This window comes from Vicugna pacos, chromosome 18, assembly GCF_048564905.1.
Source record: "Vicugna pacos chromosome 18, VicPac4, whole genome shotgun sequence".
NCBI lineage: Eukaryota > Metazoa > Chordata > Mammalia > Artiodactyla > Camelidae > Vicugna > Vicugna pacos.
In genome coordinates, this window is record NC_133004.1 from 33749200 (window position 1) to 33771359 (window position 22160).

At 51.3% G+C, this 22160-nt stretch overlaps 1 protein-coding gene across 1 annotated transcript; it reads left to right on the forward strand.

The window, feature by feature from the left end:
- Window positions 1-1424: 1424 nt before the first annotated feature.
- On the forward strand, window positions 1425-21335 carry ITGAX (integrin subunit alpha X). Its single transcript, XM_072942999.1, has 31 exons — window positions 1425-1529; window positions 2145-2233; window positions 2862-2964; window positions 3421-3524; window positions 3833-3903; window positions 4047-4161; window positions 5843-5973; window positions 6101-6246; window positions 6486-6639; window positions 7143-7293; window positions 7496-7569; window positions 7736-7865; window positions 7967-8109; window positions 8267-8407; window positions 8500-8709; window positions 11550-11680; window positions 11813-11970; window positions 12111-12265; window positions 12966-13097; window positions 13188-13261; window positions 13480-13621; window positions 15395-15511; window positions 15603-15682; window positions 15773-15856; window positions 17666-17744; window positions 17856-17963; window positions 18073-18156; window positions 18353-18466; window positions 18607-18708; window positions 18985-19095; window positions 19449-21335. The coding sequence occupies exons 1-31, from the start codon at window positions 1438-1440 to the stop codon at window positions 19545-19547; spliced, it is 3624 nt and encodes a 1207-aa protein (XP_072799100.1). The 5' UTR covers window positions 1425-1437; the 3' UTR covers window positions 19548-21335.
- Window positions 21336-22160: the final 825 nt, after the last annotated feature.

The following is a 22160-nucleotide window of genomic DNA, read 5'->3' on the forward strand; positions in this document are numbered from 1 at the left end:
CTTACTCATCCAGTATTCTTGTTTTGTTCAGTCTCACCCACCAAGGGTGAAACTCAAGCCTAAGGAAAGGGAGCAACAGAAGGGCCAGGTTCAAGGTGCTTCCAAGGCCGGTGGCCCCTAGCCCGGTTCATACGCCAGTCCGGAGTCTCCCAGACTTCTGATTTGAGTCATTGCCAGTTATCTTTTATCCTCCCCAGGATCTGGGCCACTTCTTCTTTCTCTTTATTGAGTTTTTCTGTCACCATTTCCTTCTTGGAATTGAACCCCTCACCCTTGCTCTCCCCAATTTTCTTCATCGCCAAGAATTCCAGGGCCGCTCTCCAGCCATACTGTGTGTGAGATCCCTTCAGGGCCGGTGGTGCGGCCCACCCCTCCTCCTGGGCCTCTCCCCCACCTCCCTGGCACGGCCTCCTCCAGGGTCACCAACAGCCTCTGTAGCCAGATCTAAACACTTCCCCATTTCTTACCTTACTCAGTATCACTCGACGACACAGCCCATGCTCCTTCTCTCCAGGCTGCCTGTTCCCCGGGCCCTTCTCTCTCCTCTGAGGGCACCTTCCTCCCCAATCCTCTTGAGCCCTGACTCTGTGGCCAACACCGGCATTTCCCTGCGACCCACCCCAGGCCCATTTTTCTCCTTCCCCTTCATGCCCCCAAAAGGTCCTCATCCAGCATGTCTGCCAGGGGTTCCAAAACTCATCTCCCGCCAGAACTTTCTCCTGAGATCCAGCCCCGCACACCCTCCGGGATGTCTCCCCTTGGGAAGCCCTCTTCCCCACCACAATAATCGTCATAGCCTCATGATGATAAAAGCCAGTAATGAAAGGTTTTACGTACTTTGCTAAGCATTTCACACTAACTCAACCTTCCCAGCAACAATAGGGGATACTTTTATTATCATCCCCATTTTGCAGAGGAGGAAACTGAGACCTGGAGAGGTCAACAGAGTCCAAGTTCTTAAACACCATGTTTTGGTTTCTTCAACACTTAACTTGGCCCAACCATCACCCTTCCCCACTCCAGTACCCTCTAGCTCAGGAACCATTACCACTGTCCACGCCTCAGTGACCAGTCAGCCTTCAGTTCATCTCCATGGCTGCCAGCTCACCCCACAGGCCCCCATCCTCTCCCTCCTGACCGTCTGTCTCCAGCTAGCTCCCAAGGAAGTTGTGCCCCACCCAGCCCCTCTTTCTGGCTTTCTGAAATGTAAATGTGAATATCTCTGTCTTTGCAATTTGCTTCTAACCTTCTCTCTATCCTTATGATAAACTGACAGGTCTTAAGGGGGCTTTCCAGGTCTGGGGCCTGCTTCCCCTTCCTCTCCTCCCCCACTGACCTCATCTTTTGTCACCTCCCACTCTCTGGTTTCTATCACTGATTTCTTCAGAGTCCTTCCTATCTCATGCCTCTTCCGTGTTTAGCTACCCCTTATGACATATGCACCTCTCTAGTCAGTTGCCTTCAAGACTCAGATCAAGGGCCATCTCCTCCAGGAAGCCTTCCTGGAAATCTACACCCTTCCAACATAGGTGAGGTATCCTATGACCAATGGGCTTCTCTTCTCATGGAATTGCCTTGCTGTTCACATAATTTTCTTCTCTCCTGACCCCAGAGCTGGTGCCCTGTGGTTTGCGTTTTCTCCCTCTGCTAACAGAGGGCTTGCAAAATCTGCCTCTGATAACGCTTGTTGAATACATGATGAACAAACGAGCAAATACCCACTCTGAACGCCTCCTAGGGCCCAGAGCCTTGACTCCTGGGCCCAGAGGTTTCCAGGTCCACAGTGGAGGGTCCCCACCAGGCTCTCGGTTAGGGCCCAGACTCCACCCTGGCATCTGGTTAACTGAAGTTTCAAGGTCAAAGGAAACTTCTGCCAGTACAATGAGGGAACCTGGGAGAGGTGGGGCCGCGCAGGGGATTTGCATCCACCCAAGTTTAGGTTGGTGAGACAAGAGAAGCAAGCCATGTCATCTCTGGTTAGAACGGCTCCTGGACACAGAGTGCGTGGGCTGCCTGCCCCCTTTCTCTGCTTATTTTAGATGTATTCTCCACCCTCTACCTCTGAATCATGCTGACAGCTTCACTCCCTGCCTCTGCTCCTGACCCCCTCTCTGTTCATTTGCTCCCTTGGCATCTTGGTCCAGTGGCTCCCGCATTGGCTTGGGTGCTCCGAAGCCTATGTCTGACACTCCAGTCATGCCCAAGACCGGGATCTTCCTCTTCCTGCTGATGGGTGAGCTGAGGGCCCCCATGCAGGGGATGAGGGGCTGAGGTCCAGGGAGGGAGGGGTCTGGAATGCATGATTTGGACTCACACATTAGGGTAGGGATCTACAGTTAAACAGGTTTGGGGTCTGGATGTATAGGTTTGGGATCTGGAGTTTGTGGAGGGAGAGGATATGGAGGAACAAATTTTGGGGGCATTCAAGAGTTGCTGGAGGAGAGGCCAGTTGCCTGGACAATCCAGAGTTTCCTCAGGTAGGCAGAACAAGTCGATCTTGTACGCTGTCCACAGCATCCTTTTGGCCCCAGTTTTCTGGGTTCTCCCTCATAGGAGCCCAGGGGTAGGGCTGGGGAAGGAACGTCTTTAAAGCCAGGGCATTGCTCTGTGGAAATGGAGAACTGAAATGTGCCAGCAGGCCGGAGGGGAGAAGACCCATCTCTGGCCCATGTGAAAGAGAGAAAAGCAGGGCCAAGAGGCCTGAGTCTGGGGGTCCAGAAGACCAGGAGATGCTGGGGCCTTGCTCCTGGAAAGGAGAGCCGGGAGCTAGGGGCCTGAGAAGTGGAGCAGGAGGAAGACCCTTCTACAAGGCTTGTCTTCTCATCCTCTTCCAAGGCTTGTCTTCTCACCCTCCTCCCTAGCCTTGCCTTCCTCTCTCTGCTTCAACTTGGAAACGGACAAGCCGACCACCTTCAGCATGGACAGCGCTGGGTTTGGACACAGCGTGGTCCAGTACGCCAACTGGTAGGACAATGTGGGGTCTGCTTTTCGCTCTCAACACCTCTCCTGTACGGGGTCTGTCCACGCCATGGCCATCCCTGCAAAGTCCTGAAGAGTTGGACTGAAAGAAGGGCCATCTTGCCATCTTGATAACTGCTTTATTTATTTCTCGAGCACTTAGTAAGTGCCAGGCATCCTTTCTGTAGGCACTGATTTTGTCCCCGTAACAACCTCAGGATGGAGGAATCCTCCATTCAGCAAATGTTCATTGAGCATCTATTATTATATGTCTCAGGAGCTGGCCATGCACCAGAGAATAAAAAAGACAAAAATCTCTCCTGGGAGCAACTTAAATGGTTGTTAGCTTCCATCTTACAGATGAGGAAACTGAAGCTCTGAGAGGAGAGCAAACTTGTCAGGTGGCATCCCAGCTCCAGCGTCCACACTCTTAGCTGCCGTGTTCTTTGTCTTTTCCCCCAGGGTGGTGGTTGGGGCCCCCCAGGAGATAAAGGCTGCCAACCAAACAGGTGGCATCTACCAATGTGACTACAGCACAGGGACGTGTAACGCCATCCACCTGCAGGGTGAGTCTCTGCCCCTTGAGGGGACCGGGATCCAGGCTCCCAGGCTCTGGGGAACTTCAGGGAGCACAGGAGGCCCACCTCCCAACTTTAGCTCTATTTGCAGACCCTGACCTTCAGACAGGCTTCCTCACTCCCTCAAAGTCCCCTCGCCCACCGCGCCCTCTCACTCCACAGCTCCATCAAGACCTGAAAGCCACTGCCACCTGTCAGACCTCCTTATTTATTTCCCAGAGTTGCCATGACCCCTGCCCAGATCTTACACAGCCTCCTCTGGCCTGAGGGTGACCATGCACATATCTGCCCTTCAGTGCCCCCAGAGGCTGTGAACATGTCCCTGGGCTTGTCCATGGCGGCCACCACCAACCCCACTCAGCTGCTGGTGAGTCACCCTGGGTCACAGGGGCATCCTAAGGGAAGGAGGGGGGACCTGGGGCTGCTGGTGCTGGAGGTCTCATGGCAGGTGGAGGTGTTGGGATGGGAGGGTGGGACAGAACCCCTCCTACTTGTCCCCTCTGTCCCCAGGCCTGTGGCCCCACCGTGCACCGTGCATGCAGGGAGAACATGCACCTCACGGGGTTCTGCTTCTTGCTGGCCTCCCCGTCCTGGCATGCCCAGAGGATCCCCGCTGCCCTGCAGGGTGAGTGTTTGGGGCCACTTTGTCCTTTGAGGCACCTACAGACATCTGATGGGGCTGCAGTGGGGCAGAGACACTCTTACCAAAGTGGATATAAAAGAGGGATCCAGAAAAAAAAAATCTACTGGATGGTGTAGTGATTCCAAACATGGGCTGGGAGTGGGTCTCTGCCTGCCTTGACACCTGCCCTATCACTGTCCCACGGCAGGACCTTTCCTGTGACCTTTTCCTCTCTGAGCCTCGGCTTCTTTGTCTGTCAGCTGCGGGTAGTAACACACCCAGTGCTGAGAGCGACATGCGATGATCCACAGTCAGGGGTTAGCACAGGACCTGGTACTACGTGGTGAGGGCTCAGTTTTTCAGTTGAGCCAGCTGCTCTAGCTAGCTGCTCTAATTTTTAGAGAGAAGGGCAGGCACCCTGCCTATAACCAGTTGGCTTGTGCAGCAGGCTGGGAAGGGGGAATGAGATGCAGATGGTCTGAGCAGTGTGCACGTGTGTGTGTGTATATGAGTGTGTGATGGATGTATGTGTGTGTCTTGTATGTATGAATCTGTGTGTGTATATGTGTGTTGTATGTATGAGTGTATGCATGCATGTGTGTATGTAGGAGTATGCATGTTTGTGTGTATAAGTGTGGTATGAGTGTGTGATGCATGTATGTGTGTATATATGTGTATGTGTGTTGTAGGTATGAGTGTGTACGTGTCTGGTGTATGTGTGTATGAGTATGTGATGTGTGCATATGAGTATATGCGTATGTGTGTATATTGCATGTGTGTATATGTGTCTGTGCGTGTGTGTTGTGTGTGTGTGTGTTGTACGTGTGTGTGTTGTGCGTGTACAAGTGCGTACATATGCGTGCTGTGTGCGCAGGTGCAGGTCGAAGCGCAGGGCCCAGCTTCCTTGGTGCTGACAGGGATGGGGCACGAGGAGGTGGAGCACTGAGCTTTTCAGACCCGGCTCAGGGCAGACCGAGACCCCTCCCTGGTTTCACATTCACATTCAGGCCCCTGGGGATACTGCTGTCCGGGGCCCTGAATGGGGTGCCCCTTCGTGCTGGAGCAGCACCCTCTAGGCTTTAGATTCACCCACCGGCCTCTGGGCTCCCATCCGAACAGCCAGGACACCTCGCTCTGTGGTGAGAAGTCTGTGGCAGGAAGGGGAAGCTGGGAGTTAGACAGGAATCTGTGAGCCGGGAGGGCTTCCGCTTCTGAGGACAGATTCTGCCCCCACCCAGGAGGAGAGAGGGGCCCGAATGAAGCCGAGAACTGAATAGGACCAGTGTGTGGGTGTTGCCAGGCATGACATTAAAAATATTTAACAAAAGTACAATTTGGTGTTGACAAATGAGGACAGACCCTGGCCAGGGGCTGGAAGAGAGTCCTTTTATTGCTGGATGGTGGGGATGTCGAGGGAGAAGGTGGGGTGGGGTCGGGGGATAGGCACAGACAGCCGAGGTGGAAGGACCAGGCGCAGCTTCTCACTGTCTGCATGGGAGGAGTTTTCACTTTTTTACCAACTGGGTGTGAGCAGCTGAATCACAGATGTGGTCTCTTGAGACTTAAGAAGACCGAAGGGCCCTGTTCTAGGAAGCCCCTGGGAGGGTGAGTTCTCCTGGGCAGGAGGCTGAGGGCTGGGCTTTGGGGGTGTCCTGCAGAGGACTGGTGCCACCTCCTTCCCTAGAGTGCCCAAAGCAGGAGCAGGACATCGCCTTCCTGATTGACGGCTCAGGTAGCATCTCCTTCAGAGATTTTGCCAAAATGCTGAACTTCGTGAGGGCTGTGATGAGCCACTTCCAGAGACCGAGCTCCCAGGTGTGCCCTCGGGGTAGGGAAAGCGAGTGTGCAGGCACCCCCGCCCCAGCCCCTGGGGAGGCTTGTGGGAGGGACCCCGGGGTTGGAGCGCCCTGGCCTGGCCCCCAGCCCCGCGTGGCTCTCCCAGTTCTCCCTGATGCAGTTCTCCAACAAGTTTGTGGTGCACTTCACTTTCAAAGACTTTGCAATCAGCTCAGACCCACTAAGCCTGCTGAATTCTGTAACACAGCTGAAAGGGTACACTTACACGGCCACAGCCATCGGAATGGTCACGTGAGTCCTGACTCCTCCCAGGTGCTCCCCCCAGACATCTGGGTCCTCCTTTTGGCCCCAACTGTCTCCATGACGAAGGGAGAGGTGAGCACTGGAATTCAGCCTGTGGTCTCCTCACCAAGCCAGGAGCCTCTGGGTGGGATGGGAGCACCCCAGAGGAAGGGGCATCTCCTGGTTCTCACAAAGGGGTCAAGAGCAGCTCTGTTCACCGGCCGCTGAACCCTCATCTTCCCTGACAGAGACCAATTGTTTAGTGCCTCAAAAGGGTCCCGAAAAGATGCCTCCAAGATCCTGATCGTCATCACCGATGGGCAAAAAACAGGGGACTACCAGGATTACAAGGATGTCATTCCCAGGGCTGAGGCCGCTGGCATCATCCGCTATGCAATTGGGGTAGGATGTGGGATTGCCCTCCCACTGCTTCCTCTCCTCACTTCCTCTTAAGGCAACTTCCCTCTTGAGGACAGAAATCCCAGCTCTCTCAGCTTCTTTTTTTTTTTTTTTTTACATTTTTATTGATTCATAATCATTTTACAGTGTTGTGTCAAATTCCAGTGTTCAGTACAATTTTTCAGTCATACATGGACATATACACACTCATTGTCACATTTTTTTCTCTGTGATTTATCATAACATTTTGTGTATATTTCCCTGTGCTATACAGTGTAATCTCTCAGCTTCTACTATCTTCAGGATGAAAACTCTGTTCCAGCCTGGGGGACCATAATCCTTTTCCCTAAACTGCTTGATGCTGTCTGAGCCCTGTTTTTCTTGCCTGGACACCGGGTGTAATAGCATTAACCTTGGAGTGTTTTTGGAGGCTCCCAGCATCCAGCATGTGGCAGGCATGTTGTAGTTATGGTTATTTCCACTGAGCTGGTCTTTGTTGGGGACAGGTGGGATCGGCTTTTCAAACTGAACATTCCTTGCAAGAGTTACAGGACATTGCATCAAAGCCGTCCAGTGAACATATATTTAAAGTGGATAATTTTGATGCTTTGAGAGACATTCAAAACAAACTGAAAGAGAAGATCTTTGCCATTGAGGGTAAGTCAGAGATGGAACTACTCCAGAAATCCTCACCCATAAATGCTTTTCTTTCTAGAACCTGGACCCCCACATCATGGGCACCAACCCCTCCCTTCGGGTGTTAGTTTCCAACATTAGCTCCTCTTAAAGCTGCGATCGTTCTTGAACCTGGAAAAACTTGTCTTTCCTCATGGAACCTGGGTGTCATGCCTTTCCCCAGGTACACAGACCGCAAGCAGTAGCTCCTTCGAATTGGAGATGGCCCAGGAGGGCTTCAGTGCTGTGTTCGCGCCTGTGAGTGGGGCCCCTTTTAGGTCACCGATGTAGGATGAGGAAGAGAAGGGAGAAGGGAAGGCAAGAGTGGATGTCAGATGAGTGGGTGGAGCCAGCAGCAGGCGGTGCTTTGGAAGAGGCTGTCTTCTCCTTCCCACCTGCTCAGCCCTGGAATCTCTCCTCCCAGGATGGACCGGTTCTGGGGGCTGTGGGGAGCTTCAGCTGGTCTGGAGGGGCCTTCCTGTACCCCCCCAAAATGAGCCCCACCTTCATCAACATGTCCCAGGAGAACGTGGACATGAGAGACTCTTACCTGGGTGAGACGGGGCTGCGGCTGGAGGGTCAGGCAGGGCTGCTGGGGAGGGCAGGCCCTGGGGGCGGGAGGGGAAGCCTTTATGCTGAGGCCTGGCCCCCTCAGGTTACTCCACTGAGCTGGCCCTTTGGAAGGGGCTACAGAACCTGGTCCTGGGGGCCCCCCGCCATCAGCACACCGGGAAGGTTGTCCTCTTCACCCAGGTGTCCAGGCAGTGGAGACCGAAGGCTGAAGTCACAGGGACCCAGGTTGGGCGTGGAGGAGGGTCTCCAGGGGCAGAGAGGAGGGAGATGAAGTGGGTGTGGGGTGGGGAGAGAGGTGCTGGTGGCTGAGGAGAGCGGGACCTGGCCCAGAAGGGGTCCTCTGGCAAGGGCAGGCAGGATGACTCCAGGCTCTGCCCTGCAGATCGGCTCCTACTTCGGGGCCTCCCTCTGCTCTGTGGACGTGGACAGAGATGGCAGCTCCGACCTGGTCCTCATCGGGGCCCCGCATTACTATGAGCAGACCCGGGGGGGCCAGGTGTCCGTGTGCCCCTTGCCCAAGGGGGTGAGTGGCTGACGGGACCTGGGTTGGGCGGAGTCGGGGTGTGGGTGGAGGGCTTGCCTGGGCTGGGACCTGACACTGGTTTTCTTCTGCAGAGGGCTAAGTGGCAGTGTGGGGTCATTCTCCACGGGGAGCAAGGCCACCCCTGGAGCCGCTTTGGGGCAGCCCTGACAGTGATGGGGGATGTGAATGGGGACAAGCTGATGGACGTGGCCATCGGGGCCCCAGGAGAGCAGGAGAACCGGGGTGCCATCTACCTGTTTCATGGAACCTCAGGACTGAGTATCAACCCCTCATACAGCCAGGTGAGGCCAGATCACAGATCCTGTTGCTACAAGAACCTCCTCCTGGTTTCTCCTTGTCTTCTCTACTGCTGCCTGGAAAATTCTCTTTTCTCTCACGTTACCTTTTTTGTACAACACTGGGCATCTTGTTGGCAGCAAGGAAAATCTGTGGAATTTGAGAAATAGAAACATTGATTGATATGTTCTCTGCTTTGTCTAAGGACTTGATGCTTGAATGATTTCTCCATCCCAGCCTTTTAATCCCCAGCAGCTTTACAGGGTACACAGGCCAGGCATTAGCAAACCCATTTTAGAGATGAAATCTGGGCCACGGAGAAGATAAGTGACTTGACTAGTCTCAGGTTTATAGTGGATCAAGAATGGTGATGGGGGGGTTCCAATTTCTAGACTCTAACCCGATGCTCCATCTCTTAAAGGCTCCCTGTTTTCAGTCGGTTAGGTCTGGTGGCCCAGTCTGCCTGTCCACTCACCCCTTCACTCCCTGCAATGTGTGATGCGATGACTTCTTTCCCTCCTGCAATCAGTCATCCTGCCGGATGCCTATAGGCAGGAGCCCTTCACTCAGTGGCACAGGGTTCCCTGAAAAAGAAGGGTTTCATCCCTGGCAAAAGTTAAGGAAGCCCCAGTTAAAAAAGAAGCAAAGGCTCTAAGTAGACTTTTCTTCAAAGATGATATACAAAGGACCAAAATGCACATGCAAAGATGCTCAATGTCAGTAATCATCAGTTATTAGCAAATCAAAACCACAATGAGATGCCACCTCACACCCCCTAGGATGGCTGGAATCAGAGAGGCAGGTAATAACAATTGCTGATGAGGATGTGGAGAATCCCTCATCCACTGCTGGTGGGAATGTAAAATGGTGCAGCTATATTGGTTTGGCAGTTCTTCAAAAGTTTAACTTACTGTATGACTCAGCAGTTTCACCCAAGAGAATTGAAAACATGTCTATACAAAAAAATTATACATGAATGTTCATAGTCCCATTATTCATAATAACCATAAGGTAGAAACAACTCAAATGCCCATCAGTTGATGAGCAGATAAGTAAAATGTGGTCTACCCATACAATGGAATATTATTCTGCCATGAAAAGAATGAAAAGCTGACATATGCTTCAATGTGAATAAACCTTGAAAACATTATGTTAAAGACAGAAAGAAGATTAGTGGTTGTTGGGTTGGTGGTAGAACAAAATGAAGGACATGGAGGTGACTGCAGAGGGGTCTGGAGTTTCTTTTTGAGGTGATGAAAATATTCTAAAATTGATTTGGTGATGGTTGCACAACCCTGTGAATGTCCTAGAAACAGATAAGGGGTAAATTGTGCAGCCTGTGAATTATATCTCAAAAAGTTATTAGGAAAAAGGTCAAAGAAGATTCCTATGGTTCTGTCACTTCCCAACTTTGTGATCTTGGTCATGACTCACCTCTCTGTAAAATGGTGACAGTAATGGAATCAATCTAACTGGGCAGCTGCCGTGAAGATTAAATGAATTAGCACATATAGAGGACCTACAGGGCGCCTGTATACACCTGTGCCTGGCACATAATAGGTGTTATATTTTTATAATCAATTATTGTTAATGCAGTTTATCGACTGAAGAGGTTCTAAAGAACTTAGAACTTTAATAAGAGGGTGGAAGACTTTGTTCGGAATGACAAGAGCTTTCCATTGTTATAAAACTGCATTCTGTCCACACCAACTTCTTAATATCCTCGTGCTGCAGCAGCTCAGAGCCTTATCTATGTAGCCATTCAATTGCAAATATCATTTGGGTTATACCTGCAAGGCCTGACCCCAAGAAGGGGGTCTCTCCAGATTCATTGGCCCACTATGACTTTCTTTCCTGCCCAACATAGCCCATCACCTACTTAGCTGGGAAGGGCTTGTCTTGTCCCCTTCCGGCCCACACACCCCTGAGGATGTGGTGGTGAGATCAGTTCTCCTGCGCACAAGGCTGCGGACTGCGTACTGTCTCTACGGCCTCTTCCTTGCTAGAGTCCCTTGGTAACTGGTAAATTTCTCTTTCATTGTATTATTACTACTCTGAATGTCTGCCAGTCCCAGTGGTGCCCAGAGATTTAAAGGGCACGTTCTTCAAGGGACTGGTCATTTCAGGAGTCCTGGAAATAAAAGGGAAGGGACCCATAGGGGAGATGAGGTCCAGGGGTGTAGAAACTGTGTATGGAGTGCAGTCACTCCCCACCCCGACTTGGTCTCTCCTTGGCTTCTGAAGAGACAGGGTAGCTACAGGAAGCAAAGAGGGGCCTTGGGCATGGGGTCAGAGGATCTGATTGCTGGGTCTGAAGTCAGCCTCTTAAAGGCCGTGTGGCTTTGGCACCGCCTGCGATGTGGGAGGTGGGGGTCTGAGGTCCCCTCCATCCCTGATGCTCATTGGAGTGAGTAATTGACCAGTGACCTGGGCCAGGTGCCGTTCTAAGAACCCCATGCATTCATTCACTTAATGCTCTGAGGTGTTATCAACCCAGGTGAGGAACGAGGACACTGAAGCACAGAAAGACTGACTCCTGACCTAGGGTCTCGTGGCTCAGTGAAGGAGCCAGAATCAGAACCTGAGACTAACCAGCTGAGTGAGTGAATGAAACTCAGGTCACCGGGCCAATCTTTCAATCTCCACTTCTTCATTTATGTCCTAGAAATCTTTCCTCGTCTGTTGTCACCGTTTCCCCACCCCCTTTCAGGAGCTTCTTGGAGACAGCATTTTACTTCTCACCCCTGTGTTCTGTCTCCCACATCCTGACCTCCCTGTTCCTCTTGCTTCATCCAACTTGTTTCCCTCATGTCCTCACCTGACTTTCTTCTCCCTCTCTGGCCAGAGGATCGCAGGTACCCAGCTCTCCCCCAGGCTTCAGTATTTTGGGCAATCACTGAGCGGGGGTCAGGACCTCACCCAGGATGGACTGGCGGACTTGGCTGTGGGGGCCCGGGGACACGCACTACTGCTCAGGTGAGAACAGCCTTCCTCAGAAACTGCCCAGGTAGTCCTAGGTCTGCCCAGGACACCTGCCTCCCTGCCCCTCATCCCAGGTTGTCCTCTGGGTACCAAGAGCCCGTCCTCAGCTCAGTGTTCTGCCCACAGGACCAGACCTGTGCTCAGGGTGCGGGCAAGCATCCGCATCTTTCCGGCAGAGATCGCCAGGTCTGTGTTTGAGTGCCAGCAGCATGTGGCCTCTGTCCAGGCTCTGGGTAGTGCCACTGTCTGCCTTCATATTCATGGAAGTCCCAGGAACAGGCTGGGTGAGTCCTTTCCCCTCCAACCCAGGATATCCTGATGGGGCGTCCCCTAGCCCAGGATTCCTATCTCCTGCCTGGCCCCTTGCCCACCTAGGGAGTTCTTCACTCTCTCAGCCTTTCCCATCCCTTGCTTACCCCTATAGGTGACCTCCAAAGCTCTGTGACCTTTGACCTGACCCTCGATCCTGGCCGCCTGAGTCCTCGTGCCATCTTCGAGGAGACAAATACCTGGAATCTGACTCGTGTTCGAGTCCTGGGGCTGACAGAGCACTGCGAGGCTGTGAGGCTGCTCCTTCCGGTGAGGGGGCCTTGGAGTCCTGGGGATGAAGGCGATTCTGGGGCTGGCAGTGGGCTGGGCTGGGCAGAGGGGAACATGTGTGTTCTGGTCTTCGCCGTGGCTCAGCCCTAGCAAGGCAGGTGACGTGCAAGAGATGCTTAACACATGTTAGTGGAGTAAGTGAGTAGATGGATGGATAAGGTTGGCTGCAACTGCCAGAGGCAGCAGGGCTGGATTTCAGGAAAAAGAGCTCAGCTGCTTCAGTGGGCTGGAGTTCTTTTATCCAGCTAATCCTCTGAGACAGGCTGTGTCCAATGTGCCAGGAGCCAGCCGTGGACAAAACAATTATGCCCAGAAAGCTCTGGAGGAAGACGAAAAGCGACCAATGTCTTAGATAATAGATGTTGGTAGTGATGAGAGCTGTGAAGGGCGATAAAGCCAGGGAGAGAACAGAGAGGGTGTCGGGGCCTCCGGGAGCAGGTGAAGTTTGAGAAGACCCTGAGTAGAGTGAGTGAGACTGTAGAGGGGCTGGGGGAAGGGAGCTGAAGATGAAGGAAGACCACGGCAGAGGTTGCCTGTGCAGAATCATAGCAATGAGCATTTATCGGGGGCAGGTAGTTACCACTGTCACCCCATTTTATGGATGAGAAGACGGGGCACAGCTAGTGGCTGTGAGGCTGCATTTCTTAGCCACCTGCTCTCCCTGATGTCCGTCCCCCAGGCTTGTGTGGAAGACTCAGTGACCCCCATCATCTTGCGTCTCAACTTCTCCCTGGTGGGCAAGCATGTCTCTTCCTTTGGAAACCTCCAGCCCATGCTGGATGTGGATGCCCAGAGATACTTCACGGCTTCTGTGAGTCCTGGTGTTGGGCTCTTCCAGAGGGAATAGAGGGCGCATGGGCTCCAGGTCTTGGGGGAAACCCTGCTTTGCCTTCCCTCTCAGCTCCCCTTCGAGAAGAACTGTGGCACCAATCACGTCTGCGAGGATGACCTCAGCATTTCCTTTGGGGTCTCGGGGTGAGCGTCCACCCCCTCAGACCTGTCCTGGTCTCCCAGCCCCTCTCCTGGAACTTGGAACTCCTGCCCCTGGCTCTCCCCAATATCTCTACCCAGTGCTCAGGACCCAGACCTTTGTCCCCATCTCTCCCCAACTCCCCCACTCTATTTTTCACCCCCATATACCATTTCTAGCCTTAGTCACAGAGTCATCTCCTCCCCTCTACCACAATGCCTAGCTTGAAGACGCTGGTGGTGGGGAGTAACCTGGAGCTGAGCTTGGAAGTGACAGTGCGGAATGATGGCGAGGACTCCTATGGAACCAGAGTCACCTTCTTCTACCCGCCAGGGCTGTCTTACCGACGTGTGGCAGTGGGCCAGGTATTGTCCCCTCTGGGGAAAGACGAGGCTGATGACTGGGAACCAGAAGAGACTCTCGTGCTGGGCTCAAAACTTGGGCAGGGGCTGTCATTGCTTAGAAGCCTCTTGAAAACCAAGAGGGCTGGGCTGGTTGCAGTTGGATGAATGTGACTGTGTTGGCTGGGGCTTGCCTTGGCTCATTCTATGTTCAACTCTGGGCATTGCATTTGAAGGATATTGACTGTCAGGATGGGTTCCCAGGAGGCCACTAGTGTGAAGAGAATGGGGACCCTTGCTTTACACTTCTTTATATTTCACATCATACCAATATTTCTCTTTTTAAAGGAAAATATATCTCAGCCTTCAGATGTTTACAGCACTGTTCTGTAGAGGAAGGAGTTGATTTACTTGGTTACTCTAGATAAGGGCTTGGCAAACTTTTTCTATAAAGGGCTGGATAGTAAGTATTTCACCTTTGTGGGCCATACAGTTCATCATATCTACTAAACTCTGCAAAAGCAGCCATTGACAATATGTATATGAATAAGCATGGCTGTGTTCCAATAAAATTTTATTTATAAAAATTGGTGCTGGGCCATCATACGGCAATCCCTGTTCCAGAAGACAGAACTAGGAACACAGGGAGTAAAAGAGAAGCAGATTTTTAACTAAAATTTTATGAAAAATGTTTAACATTTACAAAAGAAGAGACTAGTTCAACAAACTTACCCCTAAATTATCACCCAGATTCAACAATGATCAGAATTTTGCCACATTTATTTCATCTGTTTCCCCCCAACCTCCACCACCTTTGCTCAAGTATTTTAAAACACATCCCAGACGTTAGGTTATCACACACCTTTCTAATTCATTGTTCTGGACAGTGGGGCCATCTTACGTGACCCAGTGATATTATCACATCCAGTGCAATGAATGACTCCTTTATATTCAGACCATTACCAGATTTCCTTAATTTTTTCAAAAGATGTCTTTTTTATTTGGTTTATTTGAACCAGCATCTTAACTAGGTCCACACATTACGTTTGGATGCTCTCCCATGTCTCTCTTAAGCTAGTGTTCCCAATGGGAGCATATTTTGATCAATGCATGAAGAAGGACACCAGGAATGGCAAACTCCAGCTGTGCGAGGGGTGAGCACCCTGTCACTGGGAGTATTTCTAAATGTGTCAACCGATGCCGTGTGTGGACTTTTGTTGGCTATTTTTAAAAATGAACTTTACGTAACATTTTTGGAGACAATCTCAGAACACTGAACATGACTTGGATATTAACAGATCTTAACAAGTTATTGAAAGTTTTGTTGGCTATGCTTTGTTGAGTCTTGTGCTTATGATTAAAAATACCCTTATCTGTTAGTGGTATACACTGAAGTCTTTCTGGGTGAAGGTATGCGACGTACGGCATGTGCTTTAAATTATTCAGGAAAAAAAAATGGAGGACAGCTGAATAAAACAAGAGTAGAAAAAATGGTAATATAATCTGAGTGATGGATACACTACACTACTAAATTAGTCTCTCTACTTTTGAATATATTTGAAATTTTCATAATGCAAACCTTTTTGAAAGGACAATAATAAATAAAAAATGGAGAAATGCTAATACATCTGCAATTTCTACATTAGGAGGAAGTTTGACCAGATAGTGTCTAAGGATTTTTTAAAAACATAACCTTAAGAGTTTCCAGGAAACCGTCATTACTTTATGGAGTTTCTTTGCAACACTAATAAATGCTTGCCTGCATTAATATTTATTTTTTCATCTGTACGTCCCTAGAACCAGCTGCAGTCACGTGCCCTGCGCCTGACCTGTGACAGCGCCCCTGCCGGGAGTCAGGACACCATCAACACCCACTGTAGCATCACCCACCTCATCTTCCGTGAGGGCGCCCAGGTCAGCTTTGCTTCTTCCCACCCCTAACTCCCCTGCACTCACCCTGTCTCACTCCCCAGTGACCTCCCCCCTGTTCCTACCTCTTCCTCAGATCACCTTCATGGCCACCTTTGATGTCTCCCCCACAGCCATGCTGGGAGACCGGCTGCTTCTGACCGCCAATGTGAGCAGGTGAGCTGGACCAGGCCTAGGGCATCACCCCCTCCCGCCCAGCCTCCTCCCCTGGGGCACTTGCCAACTGGGAGACTCCTCTTTTTCCAGTGAGAATAACACCCCCAGGACAAGCAAGACCACCTTCCAGCTGGAGCTCCCGGTCAAGTACGCTGTCTACACCGTGATCAGCAGGTGCCACACCACGACCTCAAAAGGGTCCTCCCCTGTCACTCTGTGGGGCCCAGGCAATCCTCAGTCTCTGCAGCAGCTGGCCACCTGCCATATTTAAGTTTCACCGCCACCTTTTCAATTGGGCGATGCTGCTGCTAGCAGCACTCACTGATCAATCCAGTGTTTATCGTGGGCTATTGATGATAACAAGAATTGTCACATTGTCCCCATTACATCCTACATTTCATAGAGGCTACAGTTCTCAGAAGCCTTTCTTAAAAGCCTCACGATTGTCCAGGATTCCCTAGACGTATGAGACGTGTCCCTGTCTTCAAGGTTCTTACAGCCTCACTGGGGAGCAAGGTTACCCTGATCACAGGCAGAGTCTCATCAAGGGCCTCCCTGTGGTTCTGAACCCTGAGGTTGTGTGAGTTTTCAAGGCGGGGTGGGCGCTAGGGCCTGCTGTCAGGGGAGACCTCCGCTAAACACTGAGGGCTCCGTGACGTTGGGTGTAGACCTTGGGCAGGACAATTGCTCGTTGCAAGGAACAGATTCTCACCCTGCAGGGCTTTCAGAACCACCCCTCCTCCTTGACCCAGTCTCCATGGGAAGGATGCAGGAAACGACCTGCTTGTGGCAGAGGCTGGGAATCAGGCAAAAGCTGGATGGAAGGAAAAGGCCTTAAAACGCTGCCCGGGGAGGGGTAGACCGGCTTTTTGACACTAAGGAGTCAAGTTAAGGGCTTGAGCAGATACCTTCCTTCAACAAATACCTTCCTAGCATCATATGTTCCAGCCACAGTGCTGTGGTTACTTTCTGTAAATTCATTTCACATTCAACAGAGACTTACTGTGCCCTCCCTAACATGTGCCATCAACACCAGACGTAACCCCCTGCCTTTGTGAGATCCGTGTACTCGTGACGTGAAACGGGCCCAGGTGGCTTGGCCTGGGAACCTTCCCTGCTAGATCTGCCCACACGCCTCTTTGGGTTTCCTCCTCCCGCCCAGAGTCTCCCGCCCTCATTCACACCCGCACGCGGGGGCTCTCGGCAGCCCCGCAGGAGCAAGCTCGGAGCTCCCTTGCTGGGTCGCCTGAGGGTCTCACACTTGCTTGCAGGGGGCCCACAAGCACAACACGCCAAGTCTCGGTGTGTGTGGCCCAACAGCCTGGTTGTACTCTGCAGTTGTGAGTCTGAAGGTGGGGGCACTCAAAGAGACCCCCCAGGACAAGGCTGGGATGTTTTGGGGGAGCCGCTCACAAAGGAGGGAGGAGACTTCAGAGTAGGAGTCGGGGTCTAGAATTTGGACGGTGCAGGCACAGGACTGGTACCCAAGGAGTGGAGCGTGGAGGGGCGGAAGTGAGACCAGCCATGGGGTGAGGGGCCAGGCTGGCCGCTGGGCCTCCAGATGGGCCTAGGAAGGCCTCTGGAGGTGCGGTTACACTGAGACCCAGAGAAGAGTCTGTATTGGGCCCTCCCTCACCTTGTGGCCCCAAGCCCAGAGCAGCCAGGGAAATAAGGCCTGTGGGAGACGAGACAGGAATGGATCCAGGAGACCTCTGTCCACAGCATCAGCCTGAGTCTCCCCAAACCTTTGCCGTGTCCCCGTGCCCATCCAGCTTCCTCCGTGGGCAGCCTCTGCAACCACTTTGCGCCCAGCTGGAAGCCCAGCCCTGCTCCCTAAACCTCCCGTTACCCCACGTCAGCCACAGACCTCGTTCCAGAGCAGCCCAAGGGCCACTGACCCGTGTTCTGTTAAGCTCCCAGCCAGAGCCTCCTCAGGGGGCCCTAATGGAACCCCACATCCACCCATGCCCCTCCTCTCCCCAGCCATGAAGAGTCCACCAAGTACCTCAACTTCTCGGCCTCAGAGGAGAAGGACAGCCGCGGGGCCCAGCACACATACCAGGCAAGTGAGGGCGACTGAGGAGCGTGGGCCGGGGCGGGGGGCCCAGGAACCAGAGACTCGGGAGGGATGTGGGGTTTGGCATGACCTTTGCCCTCACTGCCCTCCATGCAGGTGAACAACCTGGGACAGAGGGACCTGCCTGCCAGCATTGATTTCTCAGTGCCCGTGGAGCTGAACCAGGTGGCAGTGTGGAAGAATGTGGAGGTCTTCCACCCTCAGGTACTCAAGAGCTGTGTGTGGGTCCTCCACTGATGCCCTGCTGGGACTCCTTGTCCTTCATGAATCCCTGATGACCCTGTGAGATGCCTTCTCTCTGTGATTTTCCTAGAACCCGTCCATTCAGTGCTCTTCAGAGAGAATAGTGCCCAGAGAGTCTGACTTCCTGACCCACTTTCGGAAGAATCCTGTGCTGGTGAGGAGGTGTGCCCCACTGGAAGTCACACTTCAGAAGAATTTAATTCAGGAATCCATGTTACATCAGATTGATGTCTGCTGAATAGCCTGTCTGAGTTCAGATACGGCTGCTCCCCTCAGATCAGACAGTTGAATGCTGTGTTCTAACTTCAAACCCATCCTTCTCTAGTCTGATGCTACTTCTGTGTCCCTAGGACTGCTCCATTGCTGACTGCCTGAGGTTCCGCTGTGACATCCCCTCCTTCGGTGTCCAGGAGGAACTTGACTTCATTTTGAAAGGCAACCTCAGCTTTGACTGGGTCAGCCAGGTGTGTAGTTCCAAGAGCAGAATCCCTTTCCCAGACTCGGGTGGGGCCTGAGGTGTCTGTGTCCACCTCAAGCCAGGGCATTTCTCTAACTCTGAGTCTTCCCCAGAGCTAGCTCCCATTTCTCTGCTTCTCTTTTGCAGACATTGCAGAAGAAGGTGGTAGTCGTGAGTGTGGCTGAAATCACATTTGACAGATCTGTGTATTCCCAGCTTCCAGGACAGGAGGCATTTTTGAGAGCCCAGGTAGTGACTGTGTGATGGGCAGTGGCCAGGCTGGCAAGAGGGTCCTGATGCTAAATCTGTGGTGCTGGGGGAGGGGGGTGGCTTGCAAGCCTAGAGGGAGGAAGGATGGAGGTTCTTGGGTAGGACAGTTGTCCCTCAGCCTACGAGTGCTTCTGTATCTCATCCCTTGGAGCAGAGCCTGGTGAAGGAGGGGAGGGAGGTAAAGGCTGGGGACCCGAGAGGAGTCTGGAACAGCAAGAGGCATGATACTTTCTGATGAGGTCACCTCCACTCCAGACGGAGCTGGTGCTGGAGAAGTATGAGGTCCACAACCCTGGTCCCATTATTGTGGGCAGCACTGTGGGAGGACTGCTGCTGCTAGCTCTCATCACAGCCATCCTGTACAAGGTGAGTGTTTTTATCCCACTCCTGACACCACCAGTACTTGATCCTACTCTTCCTATAGTGTGAGAAGAGCTCACCATGGAATCAGGCACACATTCTTCCTAAGTCACTGCATTCTTTCCTTGACTATTGGCAAGTGCCTGGTCCATGCTGGGTCTTGGTTCTCATACTGAAGGTGGTTCTACCCAGCTCACAGAATTGTGGCAAAGTCTAAATGACACAATTTATATAAAGTTTCTAGTGCAGTGTTGGAACATAGGAGGGGTTCCAGAAATGGTGATTGCTCCCCTTCCCCATTGGCTCTTTTCCTCTCTTCCACTGGACTTCCTGGTTTTCTTCTGCTTCCTCCCCAACAGGTTGGCTTCTTCAAACGTCAGTACAAGGAAATGATGGCGGAAGCAAATGGACAGACTGTCCCAGAAAATGGGACAGCAGACCCCCAAGCTGCCCAATAAGAAACTACCTTCTGCTCTTTGGATCTGCTCTTCCCTGAGAGGTTTCCTGGCCCTCTCACTCTCACCCAAGTTAATTCTGATGGGAAAGAAGCATTTCATATGAGGGAGGCTGGGATCAGGTTGCTTTCGCTCCTTGGGAGGATGTAGTGTGTTTGCACAAACATCTTGCCTGGGAAGGGCCACTGGTCTTGTCAAGGCTCCAACTGGAAATCCCAGGACAAGATCCCTGCCATGCCTCTCTGAGGACTTGACTTTGAATTTCTACCTAGAAATACATGGATAATAGCCTCAAGCACCAGTCTCCCCTCTTCCAGTAGCCACCAGTGACCTTTCAAAAACACAGTGCTGAAAAAGGCACTCATCCTCACCCATCTTCAGTGGCTCCCCATTACTCGCAGTGTAACTTCTGAACTCTCCAGCTTGATGTTAGGAAGCCAGTTCCATTTCCAGAAGGCTGGCTTCAGAACACACAGTATGAGATGCTCTGTGCCTCTCCGTCATTCTAATTTCTAGTAAAATATTGCCAGTCAGTTCTTAGTTTCATCTTGGAAATCTGAATTCATGTTCCCCAAACTGAATTGGGAATGACATATCTGCACATTGTAACTTGTAAACTTGGCTTCTAGCTGGCTAGAAGGGAAGTATGGCGCCCCTCCAGGGGCAGGGTTGTCCCATTGCCAGTTTGGCTCAACCAGCTCCAGGGTTTCTCAAAGATATAAAGGGGCTCGGGCCACTTCCAAATTTTGAGGCTTCAAATATAGCAAATGAAGAAATGCCAGAACATGATGATAATTCTGTATTTTCACTGTTTGCATTCATAAATTAACAATTGCAAACACACAAAAAAGATGTGCCTTTATTGGTTACATGTCATAGGTTTAAAATTCAGGCCTCTTATGGATACGAGTCCTGGAAAATGATGCCCATGGTGTCCCCTAGTTATGGTGGACCCTAGCCAGCCCTGAGGCCTGGGGCCAGGACAAGACAGTTAAACAGAGTGGGGGTTATGAACAAGTTACCCCTTGTTGGGGGTAACCTGGCCTCTTAATCTGCTCACTCCGTTCTCAGGTCTGTCACTGGTAGAAAGTTGATGGAGATGTGGGCGTGGGGGACAGGGAGACAAGGCGAAGGGGTAGCCCTCAGTGGCTACTCTCCCAGCTGGAATGGTCCTTGGAGAAAACAATACACAGATGTTTCTTACAGACCCTGGGATGTGCTGAAGGGGACATTGTTTGCATATGGTTAGTGACTGGAGAGCACTTTGAAGTCCTCTATCCGGGACCCAATGCCCCCAGTAAGGTCATTCTAATTATTATGCCACCCATCTCAGCATAAAGCTCATAGTGGTGCCTGGTACTGAGCTGGGAGTCAACACATAAAAGGCCATTCCCTGCCCTGGAGAGATCCCACTGCTGCTGCCACCACCAAGGTGCTCAGGCCTTGCCGATGTTTCAGTGAAAAAACAGATGAAGGATGCAGTTGATCCTGTGATTTGCAGAGAAGCTAGAGAGTGTCCTTTCTCCTCCACTCAAAAATATTTCCCACATCCACCATAGGGTCCCAAACCTTTTTGGATTTGGAAGCTTTGGAATCTCCCGAAGGACCAATTATAATGAAACTGCCTTGAGCAGGGCTCCAGATTATACCCTATGAGAATCAGGCTTTAGAGTGCTATTTCTCAACATGTGTGCCACAAGCCATGGCGGTCTCCAGTGGTCTCCTAAGTGCTAAGTTTTTGAGGGAAAAAAAACCCTAGAAACAATTTTAAACCCACACATCTCACACATTTGCACCCGGTGACTTTCACAGCAGCCTGCTATATTCTTAATAATCGTGTTCCTCAAGCTCGTCCACGGACTCCAAGTCTTGTCTAACATGCAGATAACAGGTGCTATTTTCACATAGTTTTCCTTTGTGTGTTATTGCTTACTTTCATTGCATTTTCAGGGCTTCTATTGTGTTATACCATATCCCCAAGTCACAAAAATGGATTAATGGCTCAAAAATTATTCACTGAAGCCTAAAAGTTGTGATAAAGAATGAAAACATAATTGCTGTAATTTAGAATAGTGACATCAAAATCAGTATTGAGATTCCACTGCACATTACTATAGAATTAAGTGTATGAATGCTGGGATGAGTGAGTGTGAGCCAAAAAATTTTAATGTATCTAGGAAATCTTACACCATTTGAAAATTGGATTTTATCAGGTCAGACATATATTTGTTCCTAGGCTGTTGTCTATTATGAAACTGTCAAAAAGTGTCACGAAACTATCAGATCAATATGCTTTGTTTGGAAATGATGCAAAAGCTTTGATAAAATCCAGGCTTCAGTGAAAGCCACTGGGTTCAAATATATGGTTTAGAAAATGGGAAGCTGAGGGGTGGATGATCATGAAAAGGCACTTGTGGGGTCAGGATCTGTGGAAAGACATTTGGGTTTGACTGCAAGAGCTTGAGTCAGTCCTCATTGTTCCTCCATGTCTTGGCTCGGAAGGCACTCACTCCCCCAGCAATCAGGAAGCTGAAGCTGTAGCTCAGGTGTGAGCCCTAGCAACCAATCCTTCAACTGTAGTACAGTGCCAGAGTGGGATGGTGTGTTGCCAAGGAT

What these genes read in the sequence shown, in the direction of transcription:
- ITGAX (XM_072942999.1), top strand. Translation starts at nt 1,438, where the DNA reads ATGCACCTCTCTAGTCAGTTGCCTTCAAGACTCAGATCAAGGGCCATC. An exon ending in TAACGCCATCCACCTGCAGG is followed by an intron (nt 3,525 to 3,832) that starts GTGAGTCTCTGC and finishes TCTGCCCTTCAG; the next exon opens with TGCCCCCAGAGGCTGTGAAC. An exon ending in CCAACCCCACTCAGCTGCTG is followed by an intron (nt 3,904 to 4,046) that starts GTGAGTCACCCT and finishes CTCTGTCCCCAG; the next exon opens with GCCTGTGGCCCCACCGTGCA.